This window comes from Trypanosoma conorhini (assembly GCF_003719485.1).
Source record: "Trypanosoma conorhini strain 025E chromosome Unknown Tco_14.4_contig_00309, whole genome shotgun sequence".
Taxonomy (NCBI): domain Eukaryota; phylum Euglenozoa; class Kinetoplastea; order Trypanosomatida; family Trypanosomatidae; genus Trypanosoma; species Trypanosoma conorhini.
This window is the reverse complement of record NW_021704398.1, coordinates 1,166-21,833: the sequence shown is the minus strand read 5'-3', so window position 1 is coordinate 21,833 and position 20,668 is coordinate 1,166. Positions and strand designations below refer to the sequence as shown.

General features: G+C 55.0%; 10 protein-coding genes across 10 annotated transcripts in view, besides 18 other annotated features; all 10 read left to right on the top strand.

The window, feature by feature from the left end:
* Nucleotides 1-27: 27 nt before the first annotated feature.
* Nucleotides 28-54: a microsatellite.
* A 387-nt stretch (nt 55-441) lies between these two features.
* Nucleotides 442-1,209, top strand: Tco025E_05365 (uncharacterized protein; the record flags this gene model as incomplete). The annotated part of the gene is made up of 1 exon (XM_029372264.1): nt 442-1,209. The coding sequence occupies one exon, from the start codon at nt 442-444 to the stop codon at nt 1,207-1,209; it is 768 nt and encodes a 255-aa protein (XP_029227629.1).
* A 207-nt stretch (nt 1,210-1,416) lies between these two features.
* Nucleotides 1,417-1,482: a microsatellite.
* Nucleotides 1,483-1,620: 138 nt separating this feature from the next.
* Nucleotides 1,621-1,651: a microsatellite.
* Nucleotides 1,652-1,801: 150 nt separating this feature from the next.
* On the top strand, nt 1,802-4,369 carry Tco025E_05364 (uncharacterized protein; the record flags this gene model as incomplete). The annotated part of the gene is made up of 1 exon (XM_029372263.1): nt 1,802-4,369. The coding sequence occupies one exon, from the start codon at nt 1,802-1,804 to the stop codon at nt 4,367-4,369; it is 2,568 nt and encodes an 855-aa protein (XP_029227628.1).
* A 231-nt stretch (nt 4,370-4,600) lies between these two features.
* Nucleotides 4,601-4,619: a microsatellite.
* Nucleotides 4,620-4,796: 177 nt separating this feature from the next.
* Nucleotides 4,797-4,850: a microsatellite.
* A 909-nt stretch (nt 4,851-5,759) lies between these two features.
* Nucleotides 5,760-5,778: a microsatellite.
* Nucleotides 5,779-5,845: 67 nt separating this feature from the next.
* Nucleotides 5,846-5,867: a microsatellite.
* Nucleotides 5,868-5,872: 5 nt separating this feature from the next.
* Nucleotides 5,873-5,896: a microsatellite.
* A 193-nt stretch (nt 5,897-6,089) lies between these two features.
* Tco025E_05363 (putative dynein heavy chain) lies at nt 6,090-6,932 on the top strand (the record flags this gene model as incomplete). Its single annotated transcript, XM_029372262.1, has 1 exon — nt 6,090-6,932. One exon carries the CDS (start codon nt 6,090-6,092, stop codon nt 6,930-6,932), a length of 843 nt encoding a protein of 280 aa, XP_029227627.1.
* Nucleotides 6,933-6,973: 41 nt separating this feature from the next.
* Nucleotides 6,974-7,047: a microsatellite.
* Nucleotides 7,048-7,593: 546 nt separating this feature from the next.
* Nucleotides 7,594-7,624: a microsatellite.
* Nucleotides 7,625-8,039: 415 nt separating this feature from the next.
* Nucleotides 8,040-8,080: a microsatellite.
* A 47-nt stretch (nt 8,081-8,127) lies between these two features.
* Nucleotides 8,128-9,600, top strand: Tco025E_05362 (uncharacterized protein; the record flags this gene model as incomplete). Its single annotated transcript, XM_029372261.1, has 1 exon — nt 8,128-9,600. One exon carries the CDS (start codon nt 8,128-8,130, stop codon nt 9,598-9,600), a length of 1,473 nt encoding a protein of 490 aa, XP_029227626.1.
* Nucleotides 9,601-9,901: 301 nt separating this feature from the next.
* Nucleotides 9,902-9,927: a microsatellite.
* A 79-nt stretch (nt 9,928-10,006) lies between these two features.
* On the top strand, nt 10,007-11,260 carry Tco025E_05361 (uncharacterized protein; the record flags this gene model as incomplete). Its single annotated transcript, XM_029372260.1, has 1 exon — nt 10,007-11,260. The coding sequence occupies one exon, from the start codon at nt 10,007-10,009 to the stop codon at nt 11,258-11,260; it is 1,254 nt and encodes a 417-aa protein (XP_029227625.1).
* A 321-nt stretch (nt 11,261-11,581) lies between these two features.
* Nucleotides 11,582-12,862, top strand: Tco025E_05360 (RNA-binding protein NOB1; the record flags this gene model as incomplete). Its single annotated transcript, XM_029372259.1, has 1 exon — nt 11,582-12,862. The coding sequence occupies one exon, from the start codon at nt 11,582-11,584 to the stop codon at nt 12,860-12,862; it is 1,281 nt and encodes a 426-aa protein (XP_029227624.1).
* Nucleotides 12,863-13,029: 167 nt separating this feature from the next.
* Nucleotides 13,030-13,099: a microsatellite.
* A 346-nt stretch (nt 13,100-13,445) lies between these two features.
* Nucleotides 13,446-13,482: a sequence feature (A-rich).
* A 57-nt stretch (nt 13,483-13,539) lies between these two features.
* Tco025E_05359 (gamma carbonic dehydratase) lies at nt 13,540-14,835 on the top strand (the record flags this gene model as incomplete). Its single annotated transcript, XM_029372258.1, has 1 exon — nt 13,540-14,835. The coding sequence occupies one exon, from the start codon at nt 13,540-13,542 to the stop codon at nt 14,833-14,835; it is 1,296 nt and encodes a 431-aa protein (XP_029227623.1).
* A 357-nt stretch (nt 14,836-15,192) lies between these two features.
* Nucleotides 15,193-15,220: a microsatellite.
* Nucleotides 15,221-15,596: 376 nt separating this feature from the next.
* Tco025E_05358 (uncharacterized protein) lies at nt 15,597-16,871 on the top strand (the record flags this gene model as incomplete). Its single annotated transcript, XM_029372257.1, has 1 exon — nt 15,597-16,871. The coding sequence occupies one exon, from the start codon at nt 15,597-15,599 to the stop codon at nt 16,869-16,871; it is 1,275 nt and encodes a 424-aa protein (XP_029227622.1).
* Nucleotides 16,872-17,254: 383 nt separating this feature from the next.
* Nucleotides 17,255-17,276: a microsatellite.
* A 124-nt stretch (nt 17,277-17,400) lies between these two features.
* Tco025E_05357 (flagellar associated protein) lies at nt 17,401-19,959 on the top strand (the record flags this gene model as incomplete). The annotated part of the gene is made up of 1 exon (XM_029372256.1): nt 17,401-19,959. One exon carries the CDS (start codon nt 17,401-17,403, stop codon nt 19,957-19,959), a length of 2,559 nt encoding a protein of 852 aa, XP_029227621.1.
* Nucleotides 19,960-20,279: 320 nt separating this feature from the next.
* Nucleotides 20,280-20,302: a microsatellite.
* An 82-nt stretch (nt 20,303-20,384) lies between these two features.
* Nucleotides 20,385-20,424: a microsatellite.
* Nucleotides 20,425-20,526: 102 nt separating this feature from the next.
* Tco025E_05356 (40S ribosomal protein SA) overlaps nt 20,527-20,668 on the top strand; it is a gene marked incomplete at both ends in the record, with an annotated part of 315 nt that continues 173 nt past the window's right edge. The window contains one exon of the mRNA XM_029372255.1: nt 20,527-20,668. This exon is cut by the window's right edge and continues 173 nt beyond it. Within this exon, the coding sequence (XP_029227620.1) occupies nt 20,527-20,668 (142 nt within the window).

The window sequence follows — 20,668 nt, the reverse complement described above, 5'->3', positions numbered from 1 at the left end:
ACAGTGAGAGAGGGACTGTCCTCCTCCGTGTGACTGTGTGTGTATGTGTGTGTGGATGCCGTGCGCTGGACGGAAGAATTTCCGCTGCCGCGTCTCATACGCCTTGCTGCTCTCTTCGCTTCTTTTTTTTTTAATTTTTGGTGGGTGCTGTTTGTCCGCGTGCATGCGATACGCTGTTTCAGAGGTTAAGGAGAAAAAGGGAGTTTGTGGTACGTGTCAAAGTGGGAGGCACTGCGCACTATCGTGCTTACCTCAAAGGACATTTCAGCACGGGGCAGCGGCTAGAAGTACTGCTACTGTCCTCTTGCTGCTTTCAGGCTCTGTCAGTCGTCACAACTGGGCAAGGTGCTTCTTCGCCGAAGCGTGTGTCGCTGCCTGCGGCTGAGTGAAGTGGAGAGGGGAGGGAGTTGCCAAGTTCCGAGGGTGCATAGTGGGGCCATCATGGATAGCAATAGCTGTTACGCGTGCTATGCGGAGGTCGCGAATGTTGTGGCCAACCTCAAAAGCCTCTACTACCATCAGACAAAGGGCAAAGGAGGGACAGATTTGCTGCACCGCATATGGCGTGCGATGGGAGAGCTGTTGGAGGAGCAGCTGATATCGAAAAGGTCCTGCATCGTGACGGACTTCTTCCATGCTAGCGTCAAGCTGCAGAAAGTTGAGTACTATGATGGCATGTGTAGTTTTTATAAACCACAGTTTGTGCTTTTGCCTGACTTTACCTCGAAGTTTCACCTGCAAAATGTGCTCACAACTGCGGATGCCCACTATCACGCCACTGTACCTCAATTCATCAGCTATTCGGCCATTGCGGATGTGGCTGGCACCGATCGATTTGTGGTGGAGGCGGCCATTCAAGACTCCACGCGTGAAATCGGGAAGTACCTCGTCCGCAACCCGCGTACAGTCCTCCGTATCGACATTGGCATCGCCTTTTTGGAGTTTCGCGGTCGCGAGTATCGCATTAAGTGGACGAAGGAGTTTTTGCAGCGTTTCACGGAGGCCGTGGGGCCACGGTCTTATGTGTCGCCGTACGATCCCCCGCCGATGCTGCCCGCGGCGACGCAGTGCCGCTTCCGGACGGACTGCTTGTCGAAGGACACCCTTCAGACGTCGCTGCTGGAGACCGTGGAGCGGGAGAAGCGCCTGGCGGTGGTGGAGATGAATGACTCGAAGGGAGGGTCGGGCTTTCGAAAGTCCTTCTGGTGACATGCACTCTGCAACGACGAAAAAGAAGGACGCCTCTGTGCCTCTCCACGGAATGTGGCGCGGGGGAGACTAGATTGAACAAGCGTCCCGTGGGAGGGGAGCTTTTGCGTTGAATGTAAATGCAGATATATTGTAAAACGAACAAGTACCAATAACGAATGAGAAACAGGGAGTCTTTGAATGGATACATCAACACGGGCATAAACATATCTATATCTATATCTAGTTATGTATGTATGTGTGTGTATGCAGCTGTCTGTGTGTATGTATGTGCGCCGCCCCCGCTGGGAAAAGCTCTTTCGGTTTGAGGGGGCACGCAGCTCTTCGGTTTTATCAGCCCCAAGTGGGAAGCGTCACGTGCGGCAGCGCCTTGCGGCTGTTGTGTCGCTCCTGCTGCTGGTCCCCGTGAAAGTTTTTTTTTAGTTTTGTTTTGCGTTTTGTTCGCCTTTTTTTTTCGCCTACTCCTTTTAAGAGAAGTTTAAACTCGTACGAGCAGAACAACAAAGCCCCCTCCACGCAAAGCAAAAAAAAAGAAAAAGACGGGGGAAAAAACAAAAAAAAGACATAAATGAGGTCATACAATTGTGGCCCGATGCCACTAGGGGAGCGCGGGGTTCTCATGACGTACCAGGGCCAGCAGCCGCAACACCAGCAGCAGGGCCAACCGCTCCAGCATCATCTTCAACAGCCGCAGCTACAGCCGCAGCTACAGCCGCAGCTACAGCCGCAGTCACAGCCGCAGCCGCAGCATCACCCTCACCATTTTTACAACTATCATGCACAGTACCAGGGTATGTTGCCTCCCAATGCTGCCGCCGTCCCTCCGCTCACGCAAGCCCCTTTTTACCCCATTCCCGGGGTTTTGCCCGCGTCCCCGTACTACAATCAGCCCCAGCATCATTTACACCAGCATCAGCAACAACATCACAGCAAGCATCAGCAGTATCCACCGCAGGCCCCAGGTGTGGGGTACGGTAACGCCGCGCATTCAGGATTTTCTCTGTACGCCCCTAACGTCTTTGAGGTAGGTTATTCTGTGCCTCAGCCAAAGTACTACCGAGAGAACCATCGTGGAGGCCGTGGCCGCACGGGAATGAGGGGGGGATATAACGCCGAGGGCGACACCCGCGAGTCCTACTTTGAGGTCCATTTAAAGAGCTTTGACGAACTGGAAGAGGCACGCCGCAAGGGAAGCCTGCGTGAATCCCTGCAACCGATGGTGATTGGAAGAATGAGGCGTCGAGCCTCGCCCGGAGTACTAAAGATTCTTGTGATTGTGGACCATCAGTATCTTGCGGCGTGCATGTCGGTGCCGCCATCTGACGACGACGTTATTCTCTCGAAGGAAGTCTCGACTCAGTTTCTAGACGTACAGCACGTGTATTGCGACGATGGAGTTCGATTAGTGGACATGGAGGATGGCACACATGTTGCCAAGCACGTGTACTCGACTCTTCGAATTGCCCTGCAACAACTGGCCGCCTACGACAAGACAGACCCTGATGTGGACGTTGCTGTGGATTTTACATCGTCTAGCGGATCACTTTTGCTGAAGGACCTCCTCCTTCATCGTGGCGCATCCACGCTGCTTTCGGAGGTCTTGGAAGGAGACGACGAGGCTGCGGATAACCTGTGGTTGCGTCTTCTTTTGGCGCCCTCCTTTTCCGCGACTAACGATGGCGCGGATGGCGCCCTGCAGAAACAGTCACCCACTGGGAAGACGAACACCCCCCCGCTACTCCCCTCGTGTGGGGTAGGAATTCTTGCCACCGCGCAAGGGACCTGGCTGTTTAGAAAGGCAGTGCTGCACCCCAAACGACGAGAGACTTTGTTCTGCGTGTTGCAGGAAGCGGCAGTGCCCCCGCCTCAGGAGGAGTCCGAGGCGTCGCCGTCGTCACTTATGCCGGAGAATCTCTTTTTGGCGCTCTTCTCGTGCCCCTTGGCGTCGCGTTTTGTGTTTGAGTGTTTTGGCCTCGTGGAGGGGGTAACTCGCTGCGAGGCGGAGGTAAGTGTCTTGTGCGCCGCCCTAGAGCGACTCGCACTCAAGGTGGTGTGCAGCAACGGCGGTAGTTTCCTCATGACGGCGTTGGTGAAGGCACTCTGCCCAAGTCGCTTCAGTGGTGGACACAAGACGGGTGGAAAACGCGGACGCGAAAACGAGGCCCAACCAAAGCAACAACGCGACGCCAATGACGGCCACTATGAGGAGGATGGCGCTGAAAACGGCGGCGGCGGGAAGGAGGGCAAGCCGTATGGAATGGACGGGCAAGCGCCACCCATGCAGGTGGTGGCCACCGGCTTTAATGTTTCGGAGATGTCCTCTGAGTGGCGGCTGTTCTGCGCGGTAGCTCGGGCCTTTGTCTCAGGCCCAATCCCGGGTGACGCAAAGGAAACTGAGGCAACGTTGAACCGTCGTGTCAAGCTGCTTACGCAGCACGTCGTTGCGTGTCGAGCTATACAGAGTCTTATTCCTTTCTTTGCGGATGCCGTTCTTCAGGGAGAACTTGTCCGCCAAGAGCCGCAGGAAGGTGCCCCTGACACGGTGCCCGAGGCAGCACAGTTCTACGATGACTGCGCGAAGATTCTCTCGGAGATCGCAAGTCAAAGTGGACTCTTGGCAAACCATAGCTACGGTAATTATGTGTTACAGACCGTTGTGTCGGAGCTGGCGCAACGCACTGTTGCCGGGTCCCCGATCCAGTCGATGCTACACAATGTTTTTGATGTGTTAATTAGTAGCATATTCGAGGTCAGTATGCAGAAGTTTGCCTCTAACTGCGTTGAGACGGCAATCGCGGCGTGTCACAAGCTCCCGGACCGCAGCGCCCTCATTCTGCGTTTTGCCACTGCTTTGCTCTCGGGAGGCCCAAACCGCATGGAACAGGTAGCGATGCACCAGTACGGCAACTACGTTGTGCGCCGCATACTAGACTCCCTCACCGCCATCGCCACCGGGGCTTCCCCTACCGCCACCCCGGCGGAAGTGCGGGAGGCGTGTGAGGTGGAGCGGCAGTACTTCAACAAACTCAGTGCCCAGTCCCATCGTCTCCGTCAGACGTCGTACGGGTCTGGGCTGCAGGCGTGGGTGGAGAATCAGCGCGAGAGGATGCAGGGCATGGCGGCGGCAAGAGCAGGAGTCAACGTGCAGGCGGCTGAGTGACACGGCGCCGCACACCACGCGTGAGGAGGACAAGGGGGCGAAAGGGCAACGGCGAAAGACGCGGCAGAGAACCTCCGCGGGCCCGTCGCCGCACCTCCGCCACTTACACACGGCTGGCTTCGGGGAAAAGCGGTATGAAGACAAGAGAAGGAAAAGAGAACTCACAAAAAACAAAACGGTGAAATTGAAAGCTAAAAAAAGGGGTGGGGGGACAAAAAAAAAGAAGCGAAAGTGTGTGTGTGAGTGTGTGGGGGGCGGAGGAATGAGAAGGGAACGTCGGGGGTGGGGGAGAATCCGGAACACACACAAAAAGTGAAACAGCGGGAGAACGTGGCGGAGAGGGGAGCAGGGAGAACACGCATAAAACCCCCGCGACGCAAACATGTAACAGCGACGGAGTCTTCCAGAAAGGACTTTAAGAAACGGGAAAAGAAAGAAAAAAATGTAAGGAGTAAACAAGCCAACAAACAAAAAAAAAAAACGTTACAGATTAAAAGAGCCGCAGGGGAATTGAAGGGTCCCGTTGGCAGCTTGCTTCTATTTTGTTGCTGTTGTCATTTTTCCTGTAGAGGTCTTTTTTTTTTTTGAAGGGGGCTGTGTGGCAACGCTTGGCTCAATAATCAGCACACACGCGCACATGCACACTTAGCTTGCATGTACAGCGCACGCGGAAGCCTGGAAATAGGGGAGGTGATGGGCAAAACGAGGGGTGGGGGGTCCCATTTCGTTGTGGGAATAAACTAAAAAAAGAAAGGCGTTGGTGGCCAGATAGAGCAGTGCGATGCTACGGGAAAACCTGGTAGAGAAGGGGTAAAATGGAAGTGCGTCGTTTCTAGTTACTCTGTGGTGGAAGCAAATAAAGAAAAAAAATATGTGCATCGTGGTGTGGACAAGTGAGGAGGATGGGTGAATATCAAGAATGAAAAGGGGTATTGCACGTAACCGCGGATATTACAGAAAGTCGACATGTGCATATACAATACATATCTGCGTAGATTTGTCTGTAGCAAGGAACAGCGAGATGGGGAGGGCTGTTGACCTCGCAGGTTCCCAACCTTGTTATTAAATTATATACGTACACCCCCTGCTTCTCGTATACATCTCTATACAAAAGTACATCCTGGCACCATGGTCATCAACATCATGCTCTTTGTCTTTTTTAGTTTGCTTAGTTTTATCCCTTTCCCTTCCCTCCTTTCATCCTTTATTCTCACACGCATTGCGTCAATCTTTGGCTCCGCTGACAAATGATTGTCAGAGATGCTCGGAACTCGTGACTGTGCGACTGCGCGGGGCGGCTGCATCTCCTTTTCCTTTCTCTCCTCTGCTGTGCTTGCTTGCTCTCTGCATCTTCCCCATTTGAGCTCCTGACTCTCTTTCTTTTTTGCCCTTCTTGTTGTTGTTGTTGTACTGCGTCGCTTAGTTGCTCTCAGTTCGAGGGTGGGACCACTGGGACAGCAAGTGTGTGTCTCAACGAGATAGAAAGAAAGAAAGAGAGTTTTCGTGTGTGTGTGTGTGTGTGTGTGTTTAGTGGCAGGAATAAGGAAAAAAGGAGCCCAAGAAGGGGAAATAAAAGGACGTAACTACAAAGTGGTAGCGGCGTTTGGCGGGAGAGGAGGTGAAGAAAAAGGGGCAAAGAGGGAGGGGGGGACGAAAGAAGAAGAAATAAAGAAGGACAAAAAGCCGTGGGGGGCTGAGGGAATTTGCGCCGTGCGGTGAAATGAACTACCCTCCATACACTGGCGTTTTTTCGGATGACCTGGCGACGTACGGGGATGAGGCGGACGAGGAAGGGCTGCCGTGGATTATGTGGTTCTGTGAGCTGAAAAGCCATGAGTTCTTCTGCGTGGTGGACCGCGACTTTATTGACGATGAATTCAACCTCACGGGTCTCTCCACGATGGTCTCCTTCTACCACTACGCGCTAGACCTCATTCTAGACCTGGAGACGCAGAACAGTGCCCGCCTGACGGCGGAGCAGCAGCGTCTGGTGGAGTCGTCAGCGGAAACCCTCTATGGCCTTATCCACGCCCGCTTCATCACGACGCAGCGCGGACTTAAACTCATGGAGGAAAAATTTGCGGAGGGAGAATTCGGTCGCTGCCCACGCGTTTTCTGCGGCGGGCAGGCGGTGCTACCGGTAGGACAAAGTGACGTCGTGCGTGAGAGTTCCGTGAAGTTGTACTGCCCGAAGTGCCAAGACATTTACTACCCGCGCTCCTCGCGTCACCGCACACTCGACGGTGCCTTCTGGGGGACGACGTTCCCGCACCTCTTCCTCATGCATCTGCGCGACAGTGGCAAAGTGATCACAAAGCCAAAGCAGCACTACGTCCCCCGTATCTACGGCTTTCGCCTGCATGAGAAGAGGGACGCCAATGAGGTGTGTGGGGACGAGCAGGCGCCGGCAATGGCGGAGGAGGAAGTGGGAGCGGGGGATAGGGCCGTTGATGCGTCTGTTGGTGAAAGCAACACCCCGCGGAACACGCCCGATGCCTTGCGAGCAGCGCAAAACCGCTATAGGGACCCCAACGGCGAGCATGCCGAGGCACCGCGGCAGTGACGCGGGGTGTCGCGACCTCACCAGCAGCTCCCGCCCTCCGCAAGAGCAACAAGAAGGAACGAGGAGGAGCCAAAAGAGGCAGTGGGGGAAGGATGCAGAAGAGGAAGTGGAAGAGCTGAATAAATGGATCTGAGTCGAACCTGGCGTGTTTCGCCCCAACCACGTCCCGGCGTCGGCGTCTATTAAATCTCTCCACGCCCGTCATGAACGTTTGGCACGCGTCGTGGGGGAATAAACTTTGCCTTTGGAGGAACGAGGGGAGGGGTGTGCCGAAGCGGAGGAGAAAAGGAGACAAAAAATAGAAGCATGAAGATGTATACGTATGATTATGAACGTATTCAATTGGAATGAGAAGGCTTAAAAGAAAAAAAAAAGGAAACTTGCGGGACGAGGAGGAGGAGGATTTAGAAGGGGAAGTAAAATTCTGGAAGAGGACAGAGTACCCGTTTAACTTTATTACTTTGGTGAGGAACGGTGGTGGAGAACTTTGCGTCGATGTTTCTTTCCTGTTGGGTGTGTTTTTTTCTTTCTTTCTCCGACGTTGACCAGCGCTGAACGGTGATAAGGTGTACTTCTCTGTTCTCCAAAGGAAGTTGATTCCATCTTATCTATCTTTTGCTTTTCTTTTGTCTTTGCGCTGTGCATTGTGGTGTGGCACGCCCTCTCTCTCTCTCTCTTTCTCGTTCTCTCTCCGTCTGCGCGCGTGGGCGAGTGGGTGTGGGTAGGTGGATGAATGGCGTCTCCGTCGTCTTCATTCCTTCGCCTTCTCCGCCATCTACCATCATCACTACACATACACGCACATATATATATTGTCGTATGTTGTATCTTTGTGTATGCGTGTGCACAGCTGCGTTGCCTTGAACATTTTTGATGCCGCGATCTCTGCTTTCTGAACGAAGAACGACTTTTTTGTAATGAACACAAAGAAGGACGGATTTTCACTCCCGCCGTTGGAACTCTGGCCCAACTCCACATTCGGCACATACACCCTTCATCGCCTCTCTTTATGTGCGCCGATCACTGCAACGACCCCTGTAGTTTGTGGTTGCTGCTGTTGCCTCTTTCTTGCTGCGTCTAACCCCTCGTCCCTTCTCTTATTTTCCTTTTTTGTTTATTTGCTTCTTGTTGTTGTTGTTGTTTTTTTTACCTTCTCTGTGCTGGGGCTTCTTTTGCTCGCCATGGGGAGTTCCGCATGATGGAGTCTTCTTTGGCGAGGACCGGCGACGGTGTGCCCGCGGCGAAGGAACCTCCCACAGGAAGGCGGCGGCGGCGCAGCAGCCCCGTGAGGCGTGAGGAGGCCCCTCGCACGCACGGGGCCGGTGTGCCCAAGGAGGAGTCGGGGCGGGAACTGCGGGCGGACGATCCGACAGAGCTGCCAGCGGCCAAGCGGCCGCGGGCAGAGGCCAAGACGCATTCGACCTTTGTGGAGCTTCGCCGCACTCTGGTGGACGCGGCAGCGGTGGCCAACTTCATTACGCAGCACCACGAGACGAGACTGCGGGAGGTGAAACAGGCCAACAGCTTCTACCAAGCCATTAGCAACTGCACGGAGGACCTCTTCGCCTCACTCTGCCAAGAGCACCGGCGTCAGGTGCACCTCGCACTGGAGAGAATGTTTGAGTTGTATGCAACGGGGAAGGTCGCAATGTCTCCCGCGGTGCACGAGTTTCTCATTCGCTGTGAACAGCATGGTGTAAAGACGGTGGAGTGGGCCACCGAACTCGAGTCTGAGGCACCAACCACCGCTACTAACACTACTACTGCTGCCGACACAATCACGGGCACTGTCACGGAGAGCGCAACACAGCCAGAACAGCGACAACATCAGCTGCCTATGCTGCTGTTGTCTCCCCGAGAGCTTCTCAAGAAACTTGCGGGTATTGATCCGCGCGGAAGGCTGGAGCGTATGATCGAAATGTGCTCCACTCTGGGCGACCTCCACACCTGTGCGCGTAAACTGTGCAAGGCGACAGGGAATGAGGGGCGATGGGAGTATGCGACAACGTGTCAACTGATCAGCAAAACAGCCTCAAAGACCCGCCGGATTTGTGGGGCGGCGTTGCTTGCCGAGACGCCACATCTCTCTAAAGAGGACGCAGCGACACTGAGCGACGTGGTCGGCTCCCTGCTTTCCGTCACGAGGCGTGCCTTGGCTGCACGGCCTCCTTCCTCCTCGCAGCAGCCCATCTCAAAGCTGAGCCACCTCGCCAAGTGGTGCGCGGGCCACGGTCTCCTTGAAAAGAGCCACGCTGAGGCGGTTGCGGCACTTGAGGCGCAAGCGACGCGCGACCTGGGAGCACAGGCAACCCAGCTAGAGACGGTGATGATGCTTAAGGCGCTTCCCGCCGGGGATGAGGCGGCGGCGCGCGCGGCCCTTGACGGCATATGGAATGAACAGGAGGGACACTTTAAGCCCTACAGCGCAGACGTGCTCTCCTCCATTGCGGTTGTGGCGGCTGCCAACGGCATCTCAGCCGCGTTTCGAGCGCTCGTCGCTGCGAGACTTGTGAAGACGCAGCAACGACAGCTCCATGGGTGCGGCCTGCAACTTCCACGACGTGCTCTCAAGTTTGTGAATGACGAATACTCGAGAGAAAAGCAGGAGTCAATCAAGCGCATGCTTGCCGCCGAGCAGGAGAAGAGCAAGAAAACACAGGAATCATGAAATTTCTGTTGTGCGCGTGTTGGGGAAGGAGTGGCGACGATGATTGGTTATTCAGCAAGGGAGACGCGGTTAAAAGGCTTTTGTAATGAAGCGGGAAACTTAAAAAAAAACAACAACAGAGACAATGAAACGGCGTACGGGAAGCAGGATTATGGCGTCCACAGGCGTTCCTGTTCGGTTTCTTCCCTTCGTGCCTACCAGAAATGAAAAGTGTGGCGCAACACCGTGTTTTTTTTTGCATTTTTTTTTGCAGTTAGATGTGCGTTTATTTCGTTGCTTCCTCCTCCACCCTCGCCACCTCTTGTGGTGATTGTTGTTGTTGTTGTTCTCTCTCTGTGTGTGCGTGGCTCTTGCTTGTGGGGTAAGCCTCGACGGGAAATATTATATTTGTAGCTGAGTGGCCGTCATGTCATCAATGATCAACCTGGAGAGACTGAACACCGGCCTCACGCGTGTGGCGAGCGTCAAAAATTACCCCGTCACCCGGCCGCAGCAGTTGCCGCGGACGACGAAAGGGCGCGTCTTTCGTCTGGGGGTGCTTCACAGCAAAGAGATGACGGAGGCGATGCTGCTGCGGAACCGACGTGGATTTGTGAACAGCCAGGTGAACACTGTTGCCCACGCCCCCTCCATCTACCACTGGCTCTTTCACCGCTGCGGTGTACCATTTGAGGAGGCGCAGGAGTTAGCGATGTCCGGCGGATTAACCGTTAACGGCGCAGCCGTCGACCGTTCGAGGTTAGAAACGCAGCTGGAGTGGGACGCGTTGCAGAAATTAGACATTCGCATTCGGGTAGAGGCATCTACGGCAGACCGGACGTCTGGCCCCACGGTGGACAACAATACGAATACGAGGGATGCCCACAAAGGTAGCAGTAGTGGTTCTGCGAATGTCATGTGGGTGCCCGCATTGAAGCGGGCGTTGCATCGGCAGTACTTCTTCGTTTACCTGCACCCAGGCATATCCATCACATCTGATCAAACCGACCCACGCTCTTTTGTGCACCGTCTCACCCCGCTTGTGGGCAGCGTTGCCGGGATCGGCATGAACATCCTGCGACCGATTGGTTTTATGAATGGAATGAAAGGTATTGGCTTGGCAACAAACGATGTGTCTATGGTGCGGTATTGGAACAATGAGTTTCTCGGGAATTTTGGCGTCTACGATGTCCGGTTTGCTCGCGGTGTGCCCTCCGACGTCCTCCAGGGACTCACCGACGAGGTCAACAACGTGTTGAACGACGGTATTCGGAGGCAGCTGTCGAAGGATGTTAACGTGCCCTGCGCGTGTACGCTGGAGCCGGTGCCAACCTCAGCCAAGCACCGTCATGCTCACAAGGGTGACTTTGTGGCTGGGCTCTACTCCAAACCACTTCACGACGAACGGCTAATCATACGTAGTCCGCTCCTGCCGTATCGCGTGGCACGCAAGGTGCGTCGTCTCGGGGGCTTTGTGACGATGGTGCGCTCCGGCCCCTTTGCGCTCCCGCCCTCACTTCCGCAGACGAAGCAGAGGCCCTTGTCGCCGCAGGAGCTGGCGCTGATGTTCACCTTCGAGCGGAGGCTCAAGACAAACCGCGTGGTGCTGAGTCTTCGTGAGTTTGATGCGGATAATGATCTTGATGGTGTTGCCCCTGAGGTTATTTTGCCCTTCACTTGAGTGAGCGTCTCGGCCCGTATGGTTTTTGTCCCAGCTATATTCAGCTAAATTTCACAGATTTCATATTCTGATGAATGACTGGGAGAAGCAAAACAAAGCAAAAAAAAAAGGAAGGGATAGAGGCGAAGAAGAAGTAGTCACGCTTGAGTATCTTGCGTGTGAGGGAGATGAGGAGTTGCCTCATTTCATTTGTTGCCGCCGTTGTCGGTTCCTCCACCCCTCTTTTCCGCCTCTCCGCCTGCCCCCTCCGCCATTCGCCTCCTCCGTTTCCCTCGCTGCCGACCGATGAGGGTCACTGTTTTAGCGGAGTAGCCAGCGGCGATGTCGTGGGCCGCCGCTGCACAGAAGGGCAAGGATGTGACACCGGCATCCACTGAACCAAGGCGGGTTGTCTTCGCTCCCGCCGTGGACGCTGTGGCGAGCGATGACGACGAAGCTGGGCGTGCCGGCGCCGGCACGACGATTCGTCACGCTGTGGGGGCGACGATCCCTGCGTACCAAAAGGGTCTTCTCGTCCTTGACGCGAATGCGTTCATTAAAGGGATGGACAACTTCAACGACGTGGCGGATGCACTGGTGACGACGTCGCAGGTTGTCGCGGAGGTGCGGGACCGGGTCGCCCGTGACCTGCTGGGTCGTCTTCCACAGGCCCTACACGTGCTGGAGCCCTCGAAGCAGGCGCTAGCGGCTGTTGTGGGCGTTGCGGGGAAGACGGGTGATTTGGGAGCCATGAGTCGGACCGACCTCCGCCTCTGTGCGTTGGCACTGGACTGCTGCAGAGCCGCCGACGCTCTGCAGCCGCCTATTGAGCCGCGGCAGGCCATCATCAACCCTGGTGGCGCGCACGGAACTGAAATAGTGACGGAAGCCGTGGCGGGCGACGCCGAGGAGGAGGAGGAGGAGGAGGAGGATGCAGCGGCAGAGGAGGAGGAGGTTGAAGACGATGCCGACGATGTCGACGACGAGGGGTGGATCACCCCGGAGAACATCCACCAACACCGTCAGGGCGGCGACGGGGCGGTCGGGGAGCGCTTTGACGGCGGCGTTGCGTGCGTCACCTCCGACTACGCGATGCAAAACACCCTGAAGCACCTAGGGGTCCCCATTGTGGGGCCGCACGGCATGCGCATCCACGAGCTCCGTCAGTGGCTGCTGCGCTGCACCTCCTGCTTCGCCCTCACAACGGACACAACGCGGCAGTTCTGCGGCGCATGCGGCAGTGGGAACACTCTGAGGCGCGTGCAGTACGTGGTGACGCGCGACGGCAAAAAGCAGCTGTTCATCAACTTTTCCAAGACCATCAGCACGCGCGGCACAGTCTACAACCTCCCGAAGCCGCGTGGGGGAAAACGTGGGACTAACCGCTGCCTCGTGCTGCGCGAGGATCAGTTGGCGCACGTCATCCGCGGCACGACATCCGCCAAGCAAAAGGAAAAACACGTGGCAGGCGGCGGCGGCTGCACCAACGATGACGACTTGGCGGCATTTGGTCAGGCCCCGAAGCAGCATAGGCGGGACGTGAATCAACCGCGCATGTTCTCCTCCTACCACAAGTACAACGTGAATGAGAAGAAGAAGGCCCGTGCCTCCAGGCGGAAGTAGGCCACAGACGCGTAAAAACAGACAAATAACTCGGCGGCCGCAGCGGCGTTAGGAAACTAAAACTGGACGAGGGAATGGAGGAGTACAGAAGCAAAAAAGAAAAATGATAATAAAAAAATACATTTCGGATAATGAGCTGTGAAAGTTAGTTAAGGAGACACACACGCAGAAAAGAAAAGAGCGGTGGGATAATGGAAAGAGAGGGAAAAGAAGGGAAAATAGAAAAAAAAAAAACAATTGCCCCCGCTAGGAACACCTCTTTGCCGTTCCTCTTTAAAGAGGAGATGTGAATATAGCATGACGAGGCTTCTGGAAATGCGCCTCTGACGTCATACATTGGGTGTGGTTTCGCGTGCTTTTCTTGACCTTAGAGGCACCTCGCTGGGCCTTCTGGAAGCAACTCTCTGCAGGTGGAGGGAGAGTCTGCCTGCAGTTTTGGCCTAATGCGATGCGCCTCATGACTCGATCTAACACAATGTTGTCTCCGCCCATGGTGAGTTCTACTTTGCGATGGCTGGTAGCATGGGGTTAAGGTATTACAGCGGGGTGGCACCTGCGGGGAGGTGTTCTGCTTCCACTGCTCTCCTTTTGCTGTTTTCTTTTTTCTTTTCTTTTTTTTTACCCTGCCCCTTTTTTAATCGTTAGGAATTGAGGTAGGTCCTTTACGATAAGGCGGCATGCTCCGTCGCACGATTGCCCGTTTCATGGCGTCAGACGCCATTGGGCCGGCGCACCCCGACATTCTTTGGGGTTACATGGACGGACGCTACGCCGGGCCTGGCTGGGTCAGCTGGATCAAGCAACTGCCCGTGGAGACGCTCACCATGCAAGGCGGCACCTCCATGACGAATATGAACGACCGCGCGGGCGTTATTTTAGATCCGGAGGACCCACGACATCCCATGGCACTCATTCAATGGGGACCGATGAACCACTACGATGGTGCCTTCATGCAACTCTCCTACGGGGACTACGGGGCTATCAAGAAGGGATCTCGTCTCATGCAAGTTTTGTATGATAATTATTTGGAACCCTTTTCCATGAATCGTGTGTGTGCGCAGCTGTACTTTTACCAAAAGGTACCAAACAACTACCACGCCTCTGTGGAGGCCTCCGCAGAGTACATAGGCCAAACCGCCTCGTTGATAGGACAGGTGATAGTAGGTATTGGTTCTGTTATAATGGAGGGGGTTACGGTGAAGGGGGACACGAATTGTGTCTACATAGCGGAGGGTGTGCAGGTGATGGAAAACACATGCATTGTGAGTGATGCTCCGACAGACTTGTTAGCCTACCAACGCCACGAGGCTATTAATCCGTATCAGCAGTGGGACGGTATGAGTGGGGTGTGCCGAATAATGCAGAACACAATCATTGAACCCAACTGCTTCCTCGATGGCTGTTCCATCGGTCCCTTTAACCGCATCGGGCACAACACCAAAATTTTAAAGGGTGTGACAACAGGAACGATGGTGCACATCCTTCCAGGCAGCGTGGTGACGGCCGATACAAAGATAGGCGATGGTGAGCTTTGGGGTGGAGCTCCCGCTGTGAAGCTTGGCAAGGTCAGTAAGTTTGAGTGGAAGCGCCCCTACTTTGCCTCACTGCTGCACAAGGAGAGTGTGGTGGAGTCGTACCGCAACATGTCTCGCTACGGAGACCAGGTAGTTCATTTTCAGGACCAAATGGGGAAGCTAAACTCGCTGATGCTAGAATATGAGTCTGACCTTGCCCCAGCTGTGAAGGCCAAAATTAAGGAGTTTGTGCAGGGGCGTGAACCCTTCCATCACATGCTCACCCGCATCACGCAGGGCTGGTCCCCTGCCAACCGCCCGGATGATAAGAATTACAACCTGTGCCCTCCCCTACCGGGTGTGAAGCTTTTCGCGGAGCACAACAACGACTCCTCCGATAGTGAGCTGCACGGAACCTATATGAACCTCACGAACATATTTAACGATTTCCGTTGGTAGGAGAAAAACGAGAATGAGCTGGGTTTCGCCTTCCGGGTGTGTCAGTCTGCCCCAGGAGAGAAGAGACAAAAAAAAAAAAAACGTAGTAGTAATGATAATGGGATTAGGGTAGCAATTAGTGGGATGCCGGGGACGGCCATGCAGTTCAGTATATTATTAGCATTATTACTACTATTCTATCTGGGGCTTTTTGGGGGGTCTTTGGAGATAACGTGCAACGAGATAGAAGGATGCGATGGAAAGTGGAGAGTTCAGTCCAAGGAACATAAAATCACCTGCTGGAGGAAGTTGTGAGCGTTTGTGGGTTCATGTCTCTGGTTCGCATTGTGTCTGGGGGAAGAAAGAGATAGACAGAGTGAGAAAGAGAAAGAGAAAGAGAAAGAGAGAAGTGTAGAGTTTGGGTAATGATATTTGCAATTGTTCCACGTGTTTGTGTTTGGAGCCGCGTTTTGGTGCCGCGAATGTCTATGGATATCAATTGCTGTAGCTGCCTTGGGGTGGGGCGGGGCCATTAGTCGTGGCTGTAAAGACCTGCATGCATCACGCATTTCTCTTTGTGTCTTGCCTTGTTGCCGTTACCGGAGCTTGTGAATGTTTTTTTCTTCCATTTTTATTTCCACTTCTGCGTTTGTGTGTGCGTATGTTTCTCTTGGCCTCTCTCCTTCCCGTGCTCCTCCTCTCACGTGCGCTTGTGCAGGCGACGTCCACCGCGCGTGGAAATAGCGTGGTGCAGAAATACTGTTCGGGGTTTGCCGTGAAAAATGGAATTCCGCAAACTCGATCCCCGCCGAAAGAGCCCGTTTTACGAGCAGCAAGATGTGTCGGAGCGGCTTGACACTCTGCAGGGCACAGTTGCGATCCTGAGGCAACGGCAGGAGCATCAGGCGGGGCAGTGGCGTGCTGTGTGCGAAGAGCAGCGACAGCACTGCGCCGACCTGGCGTCTATATACCAACAGCTGCAGGATCTGCTCCTCGCAGGCGGAGACGGGGAGGCGAGACAGCGGAGCGGCAGCAGTGCGGGGGGGCCACCGCAAGAGTCGTTGCGAGGTGAAGTCTGTGAGTTGCTGCGTAACTTCAAAGATCACATCGAGCAGCACACGACGGAGACAAACCAGCGTCTAGACAACATGCAGCGCTCCCTGGAGGAGATGGAAGTGAGGGCGGAAAATGACAATCGCTGCGTTGCACGTCAAGAGGAGCGCCTGACGCGGCTCGAGGAGCAGCAGAGGGAAATGCTGCGGCGGTTGTCCTCTGCCTCAACGCGGGACGATCTTGAGCGGCTCCGCGCCACGGTGTCGCAACAGCTGCACTCCCAGCGAGAGGATGCCGCGGCTTCCACACAGCGTTACCTGGGGAACGTTGATGCACAGCTCACCGCGCAGGAAGCTCACTACCGTGAGGAGCATAGGTGCCTTCAACGAGAGACGCAGCAATCCATAGAGCAGGCCATGCAGCGGCTGCAAGGCCAACTAGATTCCTTTTCTGGCGAACTTCAGACGCAAGCGTCAGATATAGAAGTTAGGGCCTCAAACATGGAAGAGCGGACGAGGGGCGAGGTGCGGGAGATGCTAACGGCGCACGTGGCAAAGACATGTGAACAGGTTGAAGAGGTGCACCGTGAATTGACCGGCAAACATCAGCGGCTTGTCGAAGACACGATGAACGCGTTGGGGAAGATGGCTAATTTGGCTGAAGAATTACCGCGGAAAGTGTTTTTGCTGCAGGAAGATGTCGCCAACATTCATGGCGCTCTCGATCGCCACGGAGAGGCACTGAATGAGCAGTGTCTGCAGGGTTCGCTGCAGGGTGCGTTTGACGAGGTGAAGGACTGGCTGCAGGACCTCGAGCGGCGTGCGTTGGGACGTGGGGAGTTTGACGAGTCGATGGCGGGGATTGACGACAAACTCGCCGCACTAAAAAAAGAGTTTATCCTCCGCAGCCTGGCTGAACGCACCACGGAGCATGGAATAAATGTTGAGGGTGATGGCTCTTTATCCACTGCCGCTGGTGGCGGAGGTGGTGATGCTGCTGATTAACGGCGTCACGGGAGGCAGGGAGGCAAGGGGGATTGAGGAAAGGAGGGCAGCTGTAGCTTATCAGGGCACAACCGTGCAAAAGCGCGCGCACACACACAAACAGAGAGAGAGAGACATACAGGCTCGTTTCCTTACTCTCCCTTTCTCTCTCCCCCCCCTTTTCCCCACCCCACCCGTTCTTTCTTTGCCGTAGTGTTGTTCCCTTTGCCATCTGTGGAGTAAAGCAGCATCCTGCCGTGGGGCCTCTTCCCGGAGGGTGCCATCGCCACCCCTGCTATGAGTGCCCCTGTGAATTATTTTATTCCGCTCTCCTCTTCCCTGCGTTGCGGTATTTGCTACGAATTCCTTTTTTTTTTTTGTCCTTACTTTTGAAGCTTTTTTTTTCTATCTCTTTCTCTCTCTCTCGTGTCCGCGCGCGGCCGCTTCTTTTCCGCCTGCTGGCGCTGACGCCGCGCAACACCGTGCCATTCGCTTCCCCACCAGCAGTTGCAGGCGGGGATCGTCTTGTGGTGTTGGCAACTCCTCCCCAATGGCGTCGGCGAAGCCGGAGGAGGTCACCGTCTCCGACAACGTGCTGGCCAAGCTGGAGCGGGAGTTCAATGAGGCGATGCAGGCGTTAGAGGACCACGAAAAGTTTAGCAGCTTTCGTGACGAGTACGAAAAGCTGCACCGGGCTTTGATCAACAGCCATGAGTCGGAGAAGCGGCTGGTGCGGCGGTGCCAGCAGCTGACGCAGGAGCTGATGAGTAACGCGGCAAAGATGCAGGCCGCCGTGAAGCTCTCGCAGGGCGACCACAGCACTATTGAGGCGCTCAAGAAGGAGATCGAGAAGGCCTGGCGTATGGTGGACACCGCCAACGAGAAGGACGCCCGCGCGAAGGAGACAATCAAGAAACTCAAGGAGGAGGTGTCCTCGCTGCAGGAGATTGTGGAGAACGGCACCGAACTCACCTCCACTCAGACAGCCACGCTAGAGGAGCTGAAGCTGGAGAAGAAGCGCATGCAGTCGGAGTACGACGAGCTCGTCAAGCAGATGGAGACGCTGACGCGGGAGACGCTTGAAATTGGCCAGAGGATGAAGGAGGCCGATGCAGAGATGCGGAACAACCAGGAAGAGCTGCGGCGTGTCTCGGACCGGGAGAAGACGGTGCGGCAGGAGTATGAAAAGGAGGTGAAGGCGCGGGAACGGGCCGAAGTGCAGGTGCGTGAGCAGATCATCCTCGTGCAACAGCGTGAAAAGGAGCTGAAGACGCATGAACAGCTGTACAACAAGCTCAACGCCGCCGTCAATCTCCTGCGGGTGCAGCACCAGGAGGATCAGAACAAGCGGCAGGCACTCGCTCAAAAGGTTGAGACGGCGGAGAAGCAGCTGTTTCACACGCAGCAATCGTACGATGACGCCGTGGACACCACCGAGGCCCTCAATGAACGCCACCGGGCGGTTCGCAAGGAGATCACGGAGGCAGAAAAGAAGGCTGTAGAGATACGCGCAGAGGAGCAGCGAATCCATCGGGTGCGGGACAACGACTTTAAGGAGCTCTGCCGCCTTGTGCAGCAGAACGAAGACATACGTCGGGACCAGGGAAATCTTGAACGGCAGCTGACGACCCTTCAGAAACGTATCGAGACGGTGCGGAGGGAAAAGGAGGACATGCACCGTGCCTTTGAAATTATGCAGCGGGAAAAGGATACGTTGAAGAAGTATGCCGAGAAGGAGCGGGAGAAGATGCAGGCCATTGAGAAACTTATCGCGAACGAGGTGGAAAGCCAGGCTGAGATTGAGGACGCCATTGCCCGTGAGCGTGAGATCAGTGCGCGTCTGCGGCAAACGGTGGCGCGACTGGAGAGTGAAAGGGAGAAGTACGTGCATGAGGTCTCGCAGGTCTCACTGCACCATACGCAGGCGCAGGAGGAACTGAAGATTGCAAGCATCACCTGTGAGGAAACCCAAAAGGCGATCGACGAGAGTGAGCATAAGCTTAAAAGGCAGCAGAGTCGGTATGAGCAGGTGCGCTCGGAGCGGAATATGTACTCAAAGAAGCTCATTGAGTCCCAGGACGAGGTGGTGGAGTTGAAGCAAAAGTTTCGCATGATGGACCACCAGATTCTTCAGCTGAAGGAGGAGCTTGCGATGAAGGAGAAGAAGTTTCAGGAGGAGTCCGGCTCACAGAAGGTGTCAAAGGACAAGCTGACCAAGGTTCGCAAACTAGTCAACGAGCGCACCGCCGCACTGGATGACGCCAACCAGCAGTGCGAGCACGTGGGGCAGCAGATAAAGCAACTCGTGAAGGTCATCAACCAGTGCGACAAGGAGCTCAGCGCGCAGCAGAAGCGGTTCCTGGCCGTGAGTGGGGAACGCGACCTCTTGGGCACGCAGCTCATACGCCGCAACGACGAGCTGGCCCTCCTTTACGAGAAGGTGCGCACGCAACAGGAGATGTTGACCCGCGGGGAGGCCGCCTACCGGGCGCGGATAGAAGACATGCGGCTGTTGCGTTTAAAAATAGAGGACCTGAAGCGGCAGTCCCTGATCGCGCACAACCGCGCCCTCCACACGGAGAAGCTGAAGGAGGACATCAAACAACTAAACTACGATCTGCGGGCGCAGCAGGCGAAGGTGCAGGCCCTCACAGAGGAGGCGGAGAACCCGAAGAACGCGCTCCGTTGGGAAAACGTCTCTGGACGCGACCCCACACCGGAGGAGCTGGAAGAGAAAATCACACGACTGCAGCGTCGTCTCATCACCAAGTCGGAGGAATGCGTCGAGAAGGACATGGAACTTCAGGAGAAGCAGCGGCTAGTGACGGAGCTGCAAAACATTCTCGCCCGTCAACCGGGAATGGAGGTGGCACGACAGTTAAACCTGATGCAGAAGGAGCTGGGCCACAAGAATTCGGTGATGAAGCAAAAGGCGTCAGAGCTCAACATGACATCTACGCACATTTCGGAACTAAAGTACGAGGCGGAGCGTCTACGACGCGAACTCCATGAAACAAAGCGAAAGTACTACGAAACACAGATGAGCAACGACAAACTCTTAGATAATCTCACCCAGGCCAAGCAATCGGTGGCCTTCCCTCGATTTTGATTTTCCGGCACTGCTGGACGTCGCGCTGCGCCCCCGCATCGTCGTGTTGAGTGTCTGGATCGACGGAAAACGGTCAACCCTCATCATCATCATCCTGTTGTTGTTTGCGCAATATATGTGTGTGTTTTTTTTGTATTTGACGTGATGTGCCCGAATCACAAGTTCCCCGGGTGGCACGACATATGTACAAAAACATATATATGTCCCAGTGCATGTAACGTATACTGCGTTTGGTGCTACTCTACGATTCTGCTGCATCTGTTGATGTTGCAAGCAACCGGAGCAACTGCACAGGACCACACCGCACTCTCCCTCGGCGCGTGAGTGTGTGTGTGTGTGTGTGGGCGACATGGCGATTGAGGGGAGGGGCATGCGGCGTGGCAGTCATTTTTTTTTGTACGCACCGATTCACTTCATTGCCCTTCCTCCTGCTTCTCCTGCTTCTCCTGCTTCTCCTGCTCCTCCCCTATCCTTTCCTTTCCTTTCCTTTTTTTTTATTTTGTGGTTTATTTTATGCATCTGTTTCTTCTTGGTGTAGTTCTGCTCACGTAAACCCATCGACTCAGAATGACCTCTGTGGAATCCGGCGCCAAGGTCCTCCGCATGAAGGAGAGCGACGTGCAGAAGCTGGTCGCGATGCACTGCCACCTCGGCACCAAGAACCGCAGCAACGCCATGAAGAAGTACATCCACAGCCGCACGAAGGATG